Source organism: Hylobates moloch, unplaced genomic scaffold, assembly GCF_009828535.3.
Source record: "Hylobates moloch isolate HMO894 unplaced genomic scaffold, HMol_V3 SCAFFOLD_19, whole genome shotgun sequence".
NCBI lineage: Eukaryota > Metazoa > Chordata > Mammalia > Primates > Hylobatidae > Hylobates > Hylobates moloch.
The window spans coordinates 1,755,054-1,770,597 of NW_026652294.1; the positions used below are offsets into that span (position 1 = coordinate 1,755,054).

At 48.8% G+C, this 15,544-nt stretch overlaps 1 protein-coding gene across 1 annotated transcript; it reads left to right on the forward strand.

Annotated features, from left to right (window-relative positions):
* Positions 1 to 413: 413 nt before the first annotated feature.
* Positions 414 to 11,381, forward strand: PEX26 (peroxisomal biogenesis factor 26). Its single transcript, XM_032139675.2, is given in 7 exon segments — positions 414 to 466; positions 716 to 1,026; positions 2,289 to 2,429; positions 6,373 to 6,668; positions 8,035 to 8,181; positions 10,893 to 10,939; positions 10,941 to 11,381. Coding segments are annotated over 6 exon segments (1,098 nt in total). The 5' UTR covers positions 414 to 466; positions 716 to 796; the 3' UTR covers positions 11,178 to 11,381.
* Positions 11,382 to 15,544: the final 4,163 nt, after the last annotated feature.

Sequence of the window (15,544 nt, forward strand, 5' to 3'; positions counted from 1 at the left end):
CTAAGGTTGCCAAAATGTTTGATCAGCTCTGCGTCAGCCTTGACATTACATTACATTACATTATATTACATTACATTACAGATCCCCTGATCGCCACCGTCGCAGAAGCCCTGATTAAAAGCGTGCATGTAGCTGCACATCCATTGCTGGCATTTCTTCCGTTAGCCTCCGCTGGAACTGGTTAGTGAGGACCCCTCCATTTCACAAGGAAGCTTCGGTTTTGTTTTGTTTTGACTTCTGCACCCCGAAGCTGTAGCACCAGTTTTCTCACGGGACTGGGGGGGCTTCCGGGGCGCGGCATGCTGGGGGTTGTAGTCCGCACTGTCCAGGCTCCTTCCATTACAGAAGGCGATGGGCCGAGAGCTGAGGAACTACAACTCCTAGAGTACCCCGCGCCGCCGGGACGCCGCGCGCCTGCGGGGCTGGGCGAGCGCAAAGATATCCGCGCCCGCTGCCGGGAGGCGAGGTGAGAGTCTTTGATCATAACCAGGAGCCCGGAGCTGAGGCAGTTCCTGCACGTGTCGCGGGGCCGGAAAGCTAGGGCCAGGTATTCCAGGGATGCAAGAATCCTGCAAATCCGACGTGTAAACTGCTTCCCCAGCCTCTAGGCGAGCCCAGCTTTTGCCTCAGATAGGCCCCTTCCTTTTCCTAATCGGGGAACCGACCTCGGGAAGGGGTGTGGGCAAAGAGATGAGGACTCTCCTTCTTCGCCCAGGCCACCTCGGGATATCCCGGAGCCTCGGGGGAGGCGGTCACTCCGACGTCTGAGGACCTGGGCCTTGGGCCCGGACTCGTTATGAAGAGCGATTCCTCGACCTCTGCAGCCCCCTTCAGGGGGCTCGGGGGACCCCTGCGCAGCAGCGAGCCGGTGCGCGCCGTCCCGGCCCGGGCGCCGGCCGTGGACCTTCTGGAGGAGGCGGCCGACCTCCTGGTGGTGCACCTGGACTTCCGGGCGGCGCTGGAGACCTGCGAGCGGGCCTGGCAGAGTCTGGCCAACCACGCCGTGGCAGAGGAACCCGCGGGCACGTACGTGCTGGGCTCGGAAATGAACCGATATCCGGGTGCTCTTGTGGTGGGGCTCAAGGTCTCAGGAGTTCTGTCCTTCCCAGATTGCCCACAAGGAGCTTTACACCTCGCTTTCATCAGTGGTTTGTCTCCGAGAGGGTGGTCGCTCATCGTGTGCCCATTCTACAGAGGAGGGAAGTCGTGTAACAAAAGCTTATCGGGGAACCCACAGCCAATTATTTGCTCCTTGTTCCAGGGTAGAATGGCATGATGGGAAGGCTGAATGTGTATTAAGTGCTAAGTTACGTCAGTAAGCAGGTGGTAAAAGTCCTCTCCCAGGTACCTCCGCGCCCCCCCCACCCCGCCCAAGGTTGTTTATTCCTGACCTTGGCTGATGATGGGGAATGGGGGACATGGCAGGAGCAGTGTTCTGGTCCAATTAGAGGACTGGATTAAAGAATTAATTCAGGGCCGGAAGCTGGGGTTTACGCCTGTAATCCCAGCACTTTGGGAGGCCGAGGCAGGAGGATTGCTTGAGCCCAGGAGTTCGAGACCAGCCTGGGTAACATAATGAGCCCTCTTCTCTACTAAAAAGAAGAAAAAGAAAATCCGGAGAAAAAAACCTTGGGCTTGCATTGCTCTTTCTAATGCCACCAGCCTTGTCTGGCAGGTGAGGGCGTCATTTCTTTGCATTGTAAAGTTGGGTTAGGCCACGCTAGGGAGGTGGTAGGTAGAATAGCTAAAGTTGACCGCAAAGGATGATCTGGAGAGCCCTGGCTGTGTTTTAGGGGACTGGGTGGGAGCTCATTTCAGTGAATGCAGAAGGCTTTGCTTCTGGGTGTCTGGAGGAACCTTACTAGGTGGTGCCTTTTAGCCGTCTGTGGAGTCTATACCTCCACTCAGCCAGAAACCTTGCTCCAAACCCATTTGTTCACGGAGCAAACTCTTAGTTCCAGCTCTCTTTTCACCCACAAACCGGTGCTGTGTGTTATTTCCCCTCAGGATTACCCTTCCGCTTCATTTAAATCTGATTTCACCTGGATACAAAGATGAATGTTGAGCAACAGCTGACTTGCCTCTTGAAAGAGGGTTACAGGAACTTTTAGTTCTTGGGGGAAAGGGCAGCCCATGAGACCAATTGTGAAGCCCATCTAAATACTAACAGGGATGAGAGAGATGAGGGCTGCTGAGTTGGGAGCTGGAGAGGAACAGTCCCGAGGTGGAGGTGGGAGTGGAAATGGAGGGGAACCACTTCTAACTGAAATTGGTTTTCCTGCTGACAGCTCCTTGGAGGTGAAGTGCTCCCTGTGTGTTGTGGGGATCCAGGCCCTGGCAGAAATGGATCGGTGGCAAGAAGTCCTCTCCTGGGTCCTTCAGTATTACCAGGTCCCTGAAAAGCTACCCCCCAAAGTCCTGGAGCTGTGGTAAGTCTTCTTTGCTGACTCATCACATCGGTTCAGAAACGAGAGGATTTTCATCTCCTCTCCTAAATCAGGGCCTAATACCTACTCTTTTCCCCTTCCCTACTATTGCCCTCCAGATCTGATTCTTTCCCTTCACTTTTTTTTCCAGACTTCCATACATAGCAATAAAGAATAAGGGAGGAGGAATTTAGGAGTAGAATAGATACAAAGAAGGGAGGGAACAGGGAATAGGAGCGACGTGGGATGACAGAGTGGACAGAGCTGAAAGAGCAGCTTGCTACGTCCTAGGAATTCCTAATTCTTAAAAAAAAAAATTTTGTTTTGTTTCGTTTTGTTTTTTGAGACGGAGTCTCACCCTGTCACCCAGGTTGGAGTGCAGTGGCACGATCTCCGCTCACTGCAAGCTCCACCTCCTGGGTTCACGCCATTCTCCTGCCTCAGCCTCCCAAGTAGCTGGGACTACAGGTGCCCGCCACCATGTCCGGCTAATTTTTTTGTATTTTAAGTAGAGACGGGATTTCACTGTGTTAGCCATGATGGTCTCGATCTCCTGACATGGTGATCCACCTGCCTCGGCCTCCCAAAGTGCTGGGATTACAGGCGTGAGCCACCGCCCCCGGCCAAAAAAAAAAAAAAAACAAAGTTTTTAAAATTGACACTTGTAATTGTACATATTTATGGGGTAAATTTGACATTTCAATATATGCTGTGTATATGTTGTATAATGATCAAATCAGGGTAGTTAGCATATCCGTCACCTCATGCATTTATCATTTGTTTGTGACAAGAACATTCAAAAGCCTCTCTTCCAGCTATTTTATAATATACAATACCTTACTGTTAACCATAACCACCCTACCGTGCAATAGAACACCACAACTTATTCCTCCTATCCCATTAACTTTGTACCCATTGACAAACTTCTTTTGGTCTTCCTTTTCTTTCTTCCTTTCCCAGTCTCTGGTAACCACTGTTCTACTGTCTGCTTCTATGATATCAACTTTTTTTTTTTTTTTTTTTAAAGATTCACATGAGTGAAATCATGTAGTATTTATCTTTCTCTGCCTGGCTTATTTCACTTAACATGATGTCCCCCAGGTCCACCTGTGTTGTCATGAATGACAAGATTTCATCCTTTTTTATGGCTATATAGTATTCCATTTTATACATATATGTGTGTGTGTGTGTGTGTTTGTATATATACACACATATATACACACACACACTTTATCCATTCCTCTGTTGTTGGACACTTAGGTTGATTCCATATCTTGGCTGTTGTGAATGGTGCTGCATTAAACAGGGGAGATAATGGATTGCTAGATCATGTGGTAGTTCTATTTTTATTTTTCTCACCTGGGCATTCTTGAGTTTATTTTGATGACACTCGGTGAGAGTTCCCTGTACTTAGAAGAAGGCGTTGGGACTCTTGTTGTTGGAGTGTGGCTTGTGCTGAAGACACAGGACCTGGTAGGGCAGCAGGAACTTGATCTTGGAATTGCGGAACTGCTTGACTGTCGGCTGGTGGCACTTGCTGGCTGCAGTCCCCTCCACCTTCATGATCTGGATGGTGTAGGCCCCGGTCACAGTGCTGGGTGCTCATCTTGGTAGCACTAGGTGACAGCACCCACGGTGGTCAGCTCCTGCTATTCTGCGTTCATATTGTGGATGCTGCAGTAGGCATCGTAGTGTAGCCAAATGCCAAAGTTCTTCACTTGCAGGGGGATTTCTGGAACACCTGCCCAGTAGACACTTGCCCCTGAAGACTTCATCTTCTTTTTTTTTGAGACGGATTCTTACACTGTTGCCCGGGCTGGAGTGCAATGGCGTGATCACGGCTCACCGCAACCTCTGCCTCCTGGGTTTAAGTGATTATCCTGCCTCAGCCTCCCTAGTAGCTGGGATTACAGGTGCCTGCCACCATGCCCAGCTAATTTTTTGTATTTTTAGTAGAGACGGGGTTTCACTGTGTTGGTCAGGCTGGTCTCGAACTCCCAACCTCATGATCCGCCCACCTTGGCCTCCCAAAGTGCTGGGACTACAGGCGTGAGCCCCCGCACCTGGCCAAGACTTCATCTTCTTTAGTTGAGATACAAAGTACCAGAAGTGGGACTTGGCAACAACTTGCTTAGGTGCAGAGATTCGCTGGCAGTAGAGGGGCAGCATGTGGCATTTGGGAGTGGGCAGGCAGCAAATACTCTCTCAGTGTGCCCAAGGCCTTCATGGCATTCTCTCAGCACTTGCCACCACTTAAGGAAGTGCCGTCTTTCCTATTTTGAATTTTTTAAAGGAACCTGCATTCTGTTTTCCATAATGGCTGTAGTAATTTATAGTCCCACCAACAGTGTGTAAGTGCTGCCTTTCTCCACATCCTCACCCTCACTAACACTCGTTTTCTTTTGTCTTTTTGATAAGAGCTGTTCTAACTGGAGCAAGCTGGTGTCTCATTGTGGTTTTGATTGGCATTTCCCTGATGATTAGTGGTGTTGAGCATTTTTTCATATACCTGTTGGCCATGGTACGTCTTCTTCTGAGAAATGTCTATTGAGGTCTTTTTCCCTTTTAAATCAGGGTTTTTTTTTTTTCTGCTGTTAAGTTCCTGACATATTCTGGATATTAACTCTTTGTCAGATGGATAGTTTGCAAATATTTTCCCCCATTCTGTAGGTTGTTTCTTCACTCTTAATTGCTTCCTTTGCTGTGCAGAAGTTTTTAGTTTGATGTAATTTCATTTGTCCAGTTTTGCTTTTGTTACCAGTGCTTTTAAGGTCTTATTGAAAAAAACGCTTGCCCAGCCGTGTTGTGAGGCACTTCTCCTATGCTTTCTTCTAGTAGTTTCATAGTTTTGGATTTTACATTTAAGTCTTGAATCCATTTTGAGTTAATTTTTGTATGTGGGGAAAAGTAGAGGTCTGGTCTCCTGCATATGGATATCCGATTTTCCCAGCACCATTTATTAAAGCGACTGTCTTTTCCCCTGTGTGTGTTCTTGGCACCTTTGTTGAAAATCAATTGGCTGTAGGTGCATGAATTTATTTCTGGGCTCTCTGTTCTGTTCTATTTTGTCTGTTTTTATGCCATACCATGCTGTTGTGGTTACTATTATAGCTTTGTGTAGTATAGTTTGAAGTCAGGTAATATGATACCTCCAGCTTTGTTCTTTTTGCTCACAACTGCTTTAGCCATTTGGGGTCTTTTGTGGTTCCATACGAATTTCAGGATTGTTTTTTCTGTTTCTGTGAAGAATGCCATTGGTGTTTTGGTAGAGATTGCAATAAATCTATAAATTGCTTTGGGTATTTTAATAATATTCTTCCAATCTGTGAATGAACACGGGATATCTTTCCATTTTTTGTGTGTCCCCTTCAACTTCTTTCATCAATGTTTTATAGTTTTCAGTGTAGAGATCTTTTACCAGCTTGGTTTAATTTATTCCTAGGTATCTTATTTTTTTGGTAGCTATTGTAAATGGAATTATTTTCTTGATCTCTTTTCCAATGGTTCACTATCGCGTATAGAAACGCTGTTTTTTGTACATTGATTTTTGTATCCCACAACTTTACTGAATCCGTTTATTAGTTCTGTCTGCAAACAGGGATAACTTGACTTCCTTCTTTCCAATTTGGATACCTTTTATTTCTTTCTGTTGCCTGATTGCTCTGGCTATGACCTCCAGTACTATGTTGAATAAAAACAGTCAAAGTAGGCATCTTTGTCTTGCTCCTGATCTTAGAGGAAAGGCTTTCAGCTTTTCCCACTGAGTATGCTGTTAGTGATGGGTGTGTCATGGGGAATTCCCATGAGCATCATCATTTCATCGGAAGGGGCTCGAGGACACAGTGAGGAGGGGCTGGATAGGAGAAGCATAGTGGTCATGGGAAATGAACCAATCATTGAGCACTGACTCTTCTTTTGTTGGGATTGGGTTTTTTGGGGACTGCAGCATTCTTTTATACAGCAAAATGCAAGAGCCTGGAGCTGTGCTGGATGTGGTGGGTGCCTGGCTCCAAGACCCAGCCAACCAAAACCTTCCAGAATATGGAGCCTTGGCAGAATTTCACGTGCAGCGGGTGCTGCTGCCTCTGGGCTGCTTATCGGAGGCTGAGGAGCTAGTGGTGGGCTCTGAAGCCTTTGGTGAGGAGCGGCGACTGGATGTACTTCAGGCCATTCACACAGCGAGGCAGCAGCAGAAACAGGAACGCTCAGGCTCTGAGGAGGCCCAGAAGCCAAACCAGGAAGGTAGGACATTATCCCTCTGTGACCTCTGTAAAGTGGACTTGTGGGCTTGCACTGTACCTCGGGGTCTGTCGTGAAACTCCTGGGAGCTTAGAAGCAGTTCTTTGTGTGAATAACTCTTGAATCACAGAATAAGAGGCCTGTTGAGTTGCTTAACAAAGTGAAGGCCAGACCCTCTGAAGTTGGCAGTGGAAGGAGAATCTCCACATGGGAAGGTGTTGCTGGGTCTTGGGACCTTGACTTGTCTTTTGAAAGTCATTTTCCCATTGGAGTCCTCTGATGAGGTCTCTTGCTTCACCATACTGGTCTGGGTGGGATGTCCTTCCTCCTTTAAATGCTGGCCCCAGTACAGACACAGCTGAGATTTGCTGGGATAGCCAAAGGAATATAAGAAACTAATTTGCAGACCCTTTCCTGGTCCCTGAATCTTTTCTGCCCTTTTCCTTGAGTGAAGATCTAGTCTAGTTGTGAATACTTCCAAGGACAGAAAGTCACCATCTCTCTCTTTTTTTTTTTTTTTTTTTTTTTGAGATGGAGTCTCGCTCTGTCGCCCAAGCGGGAGTGCAGTGATGCGATCTCAGCTCACTGCAAGCTCCACCTCCCCGGTTCACGTCATTCTCCTGCCTCAGCCTCCCGAGTAGCTGGGACTACAGGTGCCCGCCACCATGCCTGGCTAATTTTTGTATTTTTAGTAGAGACGGGGTTTCACCGTGTTAGCCAGGAAGGTCTCGATCTCCTGACCTCGTGATCTGGCTGCCTTGGCCTCCCAAAGTGCTGGGATTACTGGCGTGAGCCACCGTGCCCGGCCTAAAAGGTTCTGAAAGGTTTTAAAAAACTTTTACAAAGATGCATTCAATATAGTAAATAATATATAGTCAAAATAAGTAATAAACACGAGGAAAACAATTTATATTCATGAGATTTGCAAGAGTATCTGCAGTTAAGGTATGAAGGCTTTAGCCAATACTTAGTACCCTTTTGCTCAGCTCTTTTTTTTTTTTTTTTTTTTGAGACGGAGTTTCACTCTTGCTGCCCAAGCTGGAGTACAATGGCACGATCTTGGCATACTGTAGCCTCCACCTCCCAGATTCAAGTGATTCTCGTGCCTCAGCCTCCCAAGTAGCTGGGACTACAGGCACACACCACCACGCCTGGCTAATTTTTTGTATTTTTAGTAGAAACGGGGTTTCACCATGTTAGCTAGGCTGGTCTTGAACTCCTGCCCGCCTTGGCCTCCTAGAGTGCTGGGATTACAGGCGTGAGCCACCGCGCCTGGCCTGCTCAGCTCTTAGAAGCAAGCACAGAGGTCAGGGTCAGGGAAGCTGATTCCCATGACATCCCTGAAGCCGTGCTCTGTCTCCCTGGCCAGGCTCTGTCTCCCACAAGTTCCTGTCACTACCGATGTTGGTTCGCCAGCTTTGGGACTCTGCGGTGAGCCACTTCTTTTCTCTGCCCTTCAAAAAGAGCCTCCTGGCTGCCTTGATCCTCTGTCTCCTGGTGGTGAGGTTTGATCCAGGTAAGTGGTGGAGACTCTCCCGCGTCCTTCCTGGGAAGGCGTTGTTGCCAGGGCTGGGCATTGAGTGGGTGTTTGTCAGAGTCCTACTGGGGAGAGGACTCTGTCCTATGACATTTCCCCTGAGTCTGTTCCACAAGGAGGAATTGCCAGACTGGGCATGAGCCAGCCCCACCCAGAAGGAGAGGCCAGTTCTGGAGTCTATGAGAGCAGCCTGGAGAAAGTCCACTTGGCCCTGCTGACTCCTGAACATGGACTGAGTCATAGCCCTCCACTTTTTCTAGGGCTGAACTCTGACTAGAACCTCAGAATTTAAAAAAACTTCCTCTTGGCCAGGCGCAGTGGCTCACGCCTGTAATCCCAGCACTTTGGGAGGCCGAGGCAGGCAGATCACAAGGTCAGGAGATCGAGACCAGCCTGGTCAACATGGTAAAACCCCATCTCTACCAAAGATACAAAAAAAATTAGCCAGGCGTAGTGGCACGTGCCTGTCGTCCCAGCTACTTGGGAGGTTGAGGCAGGAGAATAGCTTGAACCTGGGAGGCGGAGGTTGCAGTGAGCCAAATTGCACTGCTGCACTCCAGCCTGGGCAATAGAGCGAGACTCTGTCTCAAAAAAAAAACAAAAAACAAAAAAAACTTCCGCTCATCAGAATGTCTACGAAAGTATTAATTCAAGTATTAATGTCTAATGAAGTGTTAATTCAGAGCAAGTTGTAAATGAAAAACTCATACATTTTAGAAAATGTGGAAAATAGGCCGGACATGGTGGCTCACGCCTGTAATCCCAGCATTTTGGGAGGCCGAGGCGGGTGAATCACCTGAGGTCAGGAGTTCGAGAACAGCCTGGCCAACATGGTGAAACCCCGTCTCTACTAAAAATACAAAAATTAGCCGGGTGTGGTGGTGCGTGCCTGTAATCCCAGCAACTGGGGAGGCTGAGGCAGGGAGCATTGCTTGAACCCAGGAGGCGGAGGTTGCAGTGAGCCAAGATTGCGCCGTTGCCCTCCAGCCTGGGCGACAAGAGCGAAACTCTGTCTCAGAAAAGAAAAAAAAATGTAGAAAATAGAGAAAAGTGTAAAGAAGGGCATAGAAATCTTCTACTCTGCTGTGCTTTCAGTCTTTTTCCGTGGATATAGAGATTGTAGGCAGTTACGTGTCACACATATGCTTTCAAGCATGGCCTTAAATCGCTAACTATTCCAGTTCACAGGAATGCCCCTAAGTAATTTAACAACCCCTATTATTGAACATTTGGGTGATTATTCTGTTTTCTGCCTTGCTGTGAAGAAGGAATGAGCTCCCTAAGTGATATTTGGGAACAACCCTGGTTATTTCCTGAGGATTGACCCCTCAGGTGCATGAAGCCAAACTTGGGCACTTGCTCTTTTAGATTTTTTTGTGTTACTCGGTGTGAATTGTGTTCTAATCTCTACTCCTCTCATGAATTTAGACTTAGAATATGATTAAATAAGTTTGAAAATTTAAGAGGAAATCAGAAACCCTTATACTGGTCCCTTCAAATGGTTTGTCTATTTTGAGAAGTGCCATTTGTTAACTTAGTCTTTAGATTTTCCCTGTTTCCCCATTTCTCTTTCTCTTATTCAGTGAGCTTTTTAAAATATTTATTTATTTATTTTTATTTTTATTTTATTTTATTTTATTTATTTAGTTTTTGAGACAGGGTCTTTCTCTGTTGCCCAGGCTGGAGTGCACCGGCGTGATCTTGGCTCACTGCAACCTCTGTCTCCTAGGCTCAAGCGATCTTCTCTCCTCAGCCTCCCAAGTAACTGGGACTACAGGCATGTGCCTCCATGCCCGGCTAATTTTTTATTTTTATTTTTGAGACAGTCTTGCTCTGTTGCCCAGGTTGCAGTGGCGTGATCTCGGCTTAACGCAACCTCCGCCTCCTGGGTTCAAGAGATTCTCCTGCCTCAGTCTCCCAAGTAGCTGGGATTACAGGCACACACCACCATGCCCGGCTACATTTTGTATTTTTAGTAGAGATGGGGTTTCGCCATGTTTGCCAGGCTGGTCTCCAACTTCTGGCCTTAAGTGATCCTCTCACCTCAGCCTCCCACAGTGCTGGGATTATAGGCATGAGCCACCATGCCCGGCCAGCATGGTTTCCTTCACATAGCTCAGAGTTGTCCTTCTAACCCGTCTGCTGAACACTGAGCAGGGATCCCCTGTGGATGGCTCTGTTTGCTTTACAAAGAAGTCACAAGTTAGCTCTCGGAATGCTCAGTATCATCAGCGTTCATCCCTGGCCACCTCCTGGCTGATACAGATTTAGAAATTCTTTATGATTCTTTATGGTTCCCGTAAGCCCTTTAGTCTCGTAAACCCTGGTCTCCTAGTGGGGATGGCATGAGGACAAGCAGCCTGCTCTTTCCAAGGCTGCCTCAGAAGGGCCTGGCCCAGTGGCCCTGACCCTCAGCAGCAGGCCCAACTCACTGGAGCGATGATGCTGAGGGGAGGAGAACCTGCGCCTGCAGGCTGAGGATCGCATGAGCCCCCGAGATTGAGGCTGCAGTGAGCCGTACACAGATTGCACTTTACTCTAGCCTAGGCGACAGAGCGAGACCCTATCTCTAAAAAAACAAAACAAAACCAACTATGCGTAATTGGTAGTGGAGTCTCCCAGGGTGGGAGATGGCAGAGTGACAGGCGAGAGGGGTGGGACGTTCACTGTAGTCTCCCTCTGCCCTGCAGCTTCCCCTTCCTCCCTGCCCTTCCTCTACAAGCTGGCCCAGCTCTTCCGCTGGATCCGGAAGTCTGCATTTTCTCACCTCTACCAGCTCCGCATCCGTGACTGAGGGTCCCTGCACACCACAGCCTCTCTGCTCCTCATGTCTGTGGCCACAGAAGCAGAGCGACAGAGTGACACATCTGCAGGCGCCCCTGGGGAAATGGGACCAGCCTAATCTCGTGGAGTGCACTGTGTCTTGCTGCCTGGGTGCCCTCTCCTTTGCACCCTGCTTCGGCTGGTTGTGGTAGATGATGTGGAAACAAAGCGGGAGCAGCAGGCACAGCACCTCCGGAACAGTGCCCTGGACGACCAGAGGCCCCTTGAAAAGGAGGGGTTTGGGGACAGGGACTGTGTCCATGAAACATTCCATCTTCTTGGTGAAGGCAAGGGGTTGGTTGTTCAGATCAGGATGTTAATGGAGCTGGAAGTTCAGAAAAAGCCTGGTGAAGTGACCCTTGGCCTTTCACTTCTTGAGAAACATACTTCTTTGCTGGGCATGGCGACTCACGCCTGTAATCCCAGCACTTTGGGAGGGTGAGGTGGGTGGATCACTTGAGAACAGGAGTTCAAAACCTGCCTGGCCATCATGGTGAAACCCCGTCTCTACTAAAAATACAAAAATTAGCTAGATGTGGTGCACGCCTGTAGTCCTAGCTACTCGGGAGGCTGAGGCACAAGAATCACTTGAGCCAGGGAGGCAAAGGTTGCAGTGAGCCGAGATTGTGCCACCGCACTCTCTCAAAACAAACGAAAAAACATGCCCCACAGGACAGTACCTTAATTAGCTACAGTAGATCTGAGAGGGCCTCTTCTTGCCTGCGCTGTGCTCCCCAGAGCTGATCTAATTCTGTGTCAATATGCTGTTCCCATGGTCTTGCCATGCGCTTGAAGCCGCGGTAGCCTTCTCACTGTTCAGGCTGGGGTGTGGTTTTCAGAACCACCGGGTTGACTACTGAAAACCAAGTGACCCTTACAGCTCTTATTGCTGGGTAAAGTGATCTTGCCTGGTGCCTCTTGGTCTTCAGCTCAATTTTCCAGGTTGTCCTGGCCAAGCCTTGCTCTGTTAACGCTCAGTGCCTCTGCCCACTCTTTCCCCGCCAGCCCCTCCCTCCCGTCCTGCAAACTTGTCCATTGGCTGTTTCACCAGGTTCTGTCTGTATCCTTGCCTCCTTGGTACACACCATTGCAGGTTCTTCCCTTTCTCTGTCCCATTGTCCTAGTTATGTTCTGTTGTTTGTGTAATGCCCAAATTTTTCTGCTCGTGTGGCCTTGAAAAGTAGGCCAGCCTCAGAGGCTGCTGAGCTGAAAATGGAACTGAGTAATCAGGTGAGCTGGAAGGGATGTGGGGGGCGGGGCAGAGGGGAGACATGGGTTTTGAAGGCAGTGAACAATAAAACCTTAGGGAGGTGGCACTGAGGCCTTAGCATTTGAGGAGCTGAAATGTTTCAGTGTTGTTTTCTCACCAGCCACAAGCATCTTATGAGTTTCTGTGCAAGGAAGCGTAGAGCACTGCTGTGCTGTCAGGATGAAGAAGGACTTTCTGCAGGAGCTGGCCTTTCTCTACCCAGAGGCCAAGCAGGCTGCCCTGCACTGTGTCCTTGGTTGGTGTTGATGCCAAAAATAGAGAAGGTGCTTGCTAGCTTTTCCTTGGTACATTTTCAGGGGTTGCAAGTCAACAACTTTTTTTTCTTTTTTTTTTTTTTTTGAGATGGAGTCTCGCTCTGTCACCCAGGCTGGAGTGCAGTGGCGTGACCTCAGCTCACTGCAAGCTCCGCCTCCCGGGTTCACGCCATTCTCCTGCCTCAGCCTCCCGAGTGGCTGGGACTACAGGTGCCTGCCACCTCGCCCGGCTAATTTTTTGTATTTTTAGTAGAGACGGGGTTTCACCATGTTAGCCAGGATGGTCTTGATCTCCTGACCTTGTGATCCACCTACCTCGGCCTCCCAAAGTGCTGGGATTACAGGTATGAGCCACCGCACCTGGCCAACTTTTCTTTAGAAAAATGAGTAAAGTAGGTAAACTTCACAGGCCCCTTAGAATTAAATCCTTAGGGCATGGTTCAAGTCTGTAGGAAGCAAATCTATGCTTTTTTATATGGGCTTCTAAGTAGAGCTTAGAACCCTAGGGGGAGAAAGGCAGTCAGGCGAGGTTTGAGATTCCTTCTATAGAATGATTTCTTAAAATGAAAATCTGGGCCCACTTACTACCCTAGATAAAACGCTTCAATGGCTTCCCATGGCTCATTGGATAACATCTAAATTCTTCATGGAATTGAAGGCCCCTGTGTGCTGGTTTTGGCTAACACCTCCCCTTTGATGTGGCGCCCCTGTTGATTATATGTGCGGCCTTCCAGCTGCCCACCATCACAGTTACAGCACACTCCCCTTGGCCTCTGTGCCTTGGCTCACACTGTTCCTACTGAAGGCCTAGCACCTGTTCTTGGCCTGGTGAGCCCCTCCACCTTCTAGGCTTACTCAAAGAATTCTTTCTGCCCCTCCCTGCGTCCCAGGACCTGTTTCATATCCCTTCTGTGGTCGTGACCCCATGGTCTCGTAATTGTGAACTTCTTTGCTGCCCCTTCAAAGCTGGGGAGTGCTTGTTGCAGCTGCATCCAAGAGGGGTAATCTGCTTATCAACAGTGGATTCGTTGGTTGTTTCTACAGGGTTCTGAAGCATGCAACATAGAACAGATATCTTTAAATTTAGGGGCGCTAAGGAAAGCAGGAACCAGTAATCCTCTTCTGTGGTCTGATGGGAGGGTGGGGTGGGGGGTGGAATGGAGAGGAAACAGGCTATTGTTGGCCAGCCCTGGGTGGAGGTGGGTGCAAGCAGGACAGATAGTGCCTGGGGGCGGGGACGGGGGCGGAGCGTTTGCCTCTAGAAAGGGGCTGGAAGGGATGAGGAAGTAGTTCATAGCTTCATGCAGGTGATTCCTGTTCTGCATGTATGTGTTTGCACATGAGTGTATGTAGAACAGAGACCATTAAAAAATATGGAATTCAAAAGTTACAAAAAGGGTATTCATGGAAAAGAAAGTTTTTTTTTTTAGTCTTGCTATGTTGCCCAGGCTGGACCTGAACTCTTGGGCTTGAGCAAGTCTCCCCCTCAGCCTCTGGAGTAGCTGGGCCTACAGTGTGTGCTGCCACACCCAGCTAATAAAATCTTTCTACTCCCGCTCTCTGTTCCCCAGTTTCTTGCCCAGAGGCAACCCTTGCCAGTCTGTTTATCCCTCCAGATACAGTCTCTGATAGTAAACTTTTCTTTCTCATACACAAATGATAGTAGTCACATACACTACACACACTGTGCCACTTTTTTTTTTTTTTTTCAAACTCGTCTGGGCGCAGTGGCTCATGCCTGTAATCCCAGCACTTTGGGAGGCCGAGATGGGTGAATCACCTGAGGTCAGGAGTTCGAGATCAGCATGGCCAACATGGTGAAACCCCATCTCTACTAAAAATACAAAAAAAATGATCCGGGCGTAGTGGTGGGCACCTGTAATCCCAGCTACTCAGGAGGCTGAGGCAGGAGAACGACTTGAACCCGGGAGGCAAGGGTTGCAGTGAGCCGAGATTGCGCCATTGCACTCCCACCTGGGCAACAAAGAGTGAAACTTGGTCTCAGAAACGAAACAAAACACAAAAACCTTTCTCAGTCCCAGCATATGTGGAGCAGCCTCATTCTTATAGCTGTGTGTCATTCCGTTGCATGATGGGGTCACAGAGCGCAGACCTGGTGCCCTTTTCCTTTTTAATACGTGGAAACCCCTCCACTCTTTCCAAAGCCTACAAGTACAGCAGCCCCAAGTTGAGGGTGAACAGCAGTGGTCAGAGCTCTTTACTATTACTTTTGGGCAAATGCAAGCCAGGCTGGCAACCACCACTGCCGCCAAGGGGAGATACAAGCAGGTCAGTTCACACTCTGGACGTTCAGTGTCTTTCTAAATCTAGAAGGTGGCCTCTGCCATCCACTTAAAGCAGCCCAAGGAAATGTCAGAAAGAGAAAGTGATGACATGAACCACGAGTAGGGCACCTCCCTGTGCCGTCGTCTGCTTTCCTCCCTCCCAGCCTCCCTGTGCCGTCGTCTGTTTTCCTCCCTCCCAGCCTCCCTGTGCCGTCGTCTGCTTTCCTCCCTCCCGGCACGGAAAAGCCATGGGGCCGATAGACTTTGGCCTCGCACCCACAGTTGGGGCCTGTGGGAATTCTACTGATTTACTCTCTGGCCTAGTCAAGCAACCCACCCACGGCCTGGCCAAGGTCGGCCTCACTGCCCTGGCCTAGCACCTTTGGAAACTGAATACATGGAGTGTTAACCAGAAAAATGTCTGGCCCTTTTGCCTCGCTGCCTCTGGAAACCTCAGTGTTTCGGGCTGGTAGGAGGCTACAGGACAGACAGTGGGCACGGTGCCTAGCAGCCTGTCGCGCCCCCGCCCGCCTCTGCATTCCTCCAGCGGTGGTATATGGATCCAGACATTGTTTGCCACCTCTAGGCCTCTTGATAAAACAGCAAATATTTTTCTTGTCTTAAAGCAATGCATGTATATTTTAGAAAATATTAATTGCATAGAAGGAAATACAGGACTCGTGATCCCATCACTCAGAAATAATTACTAT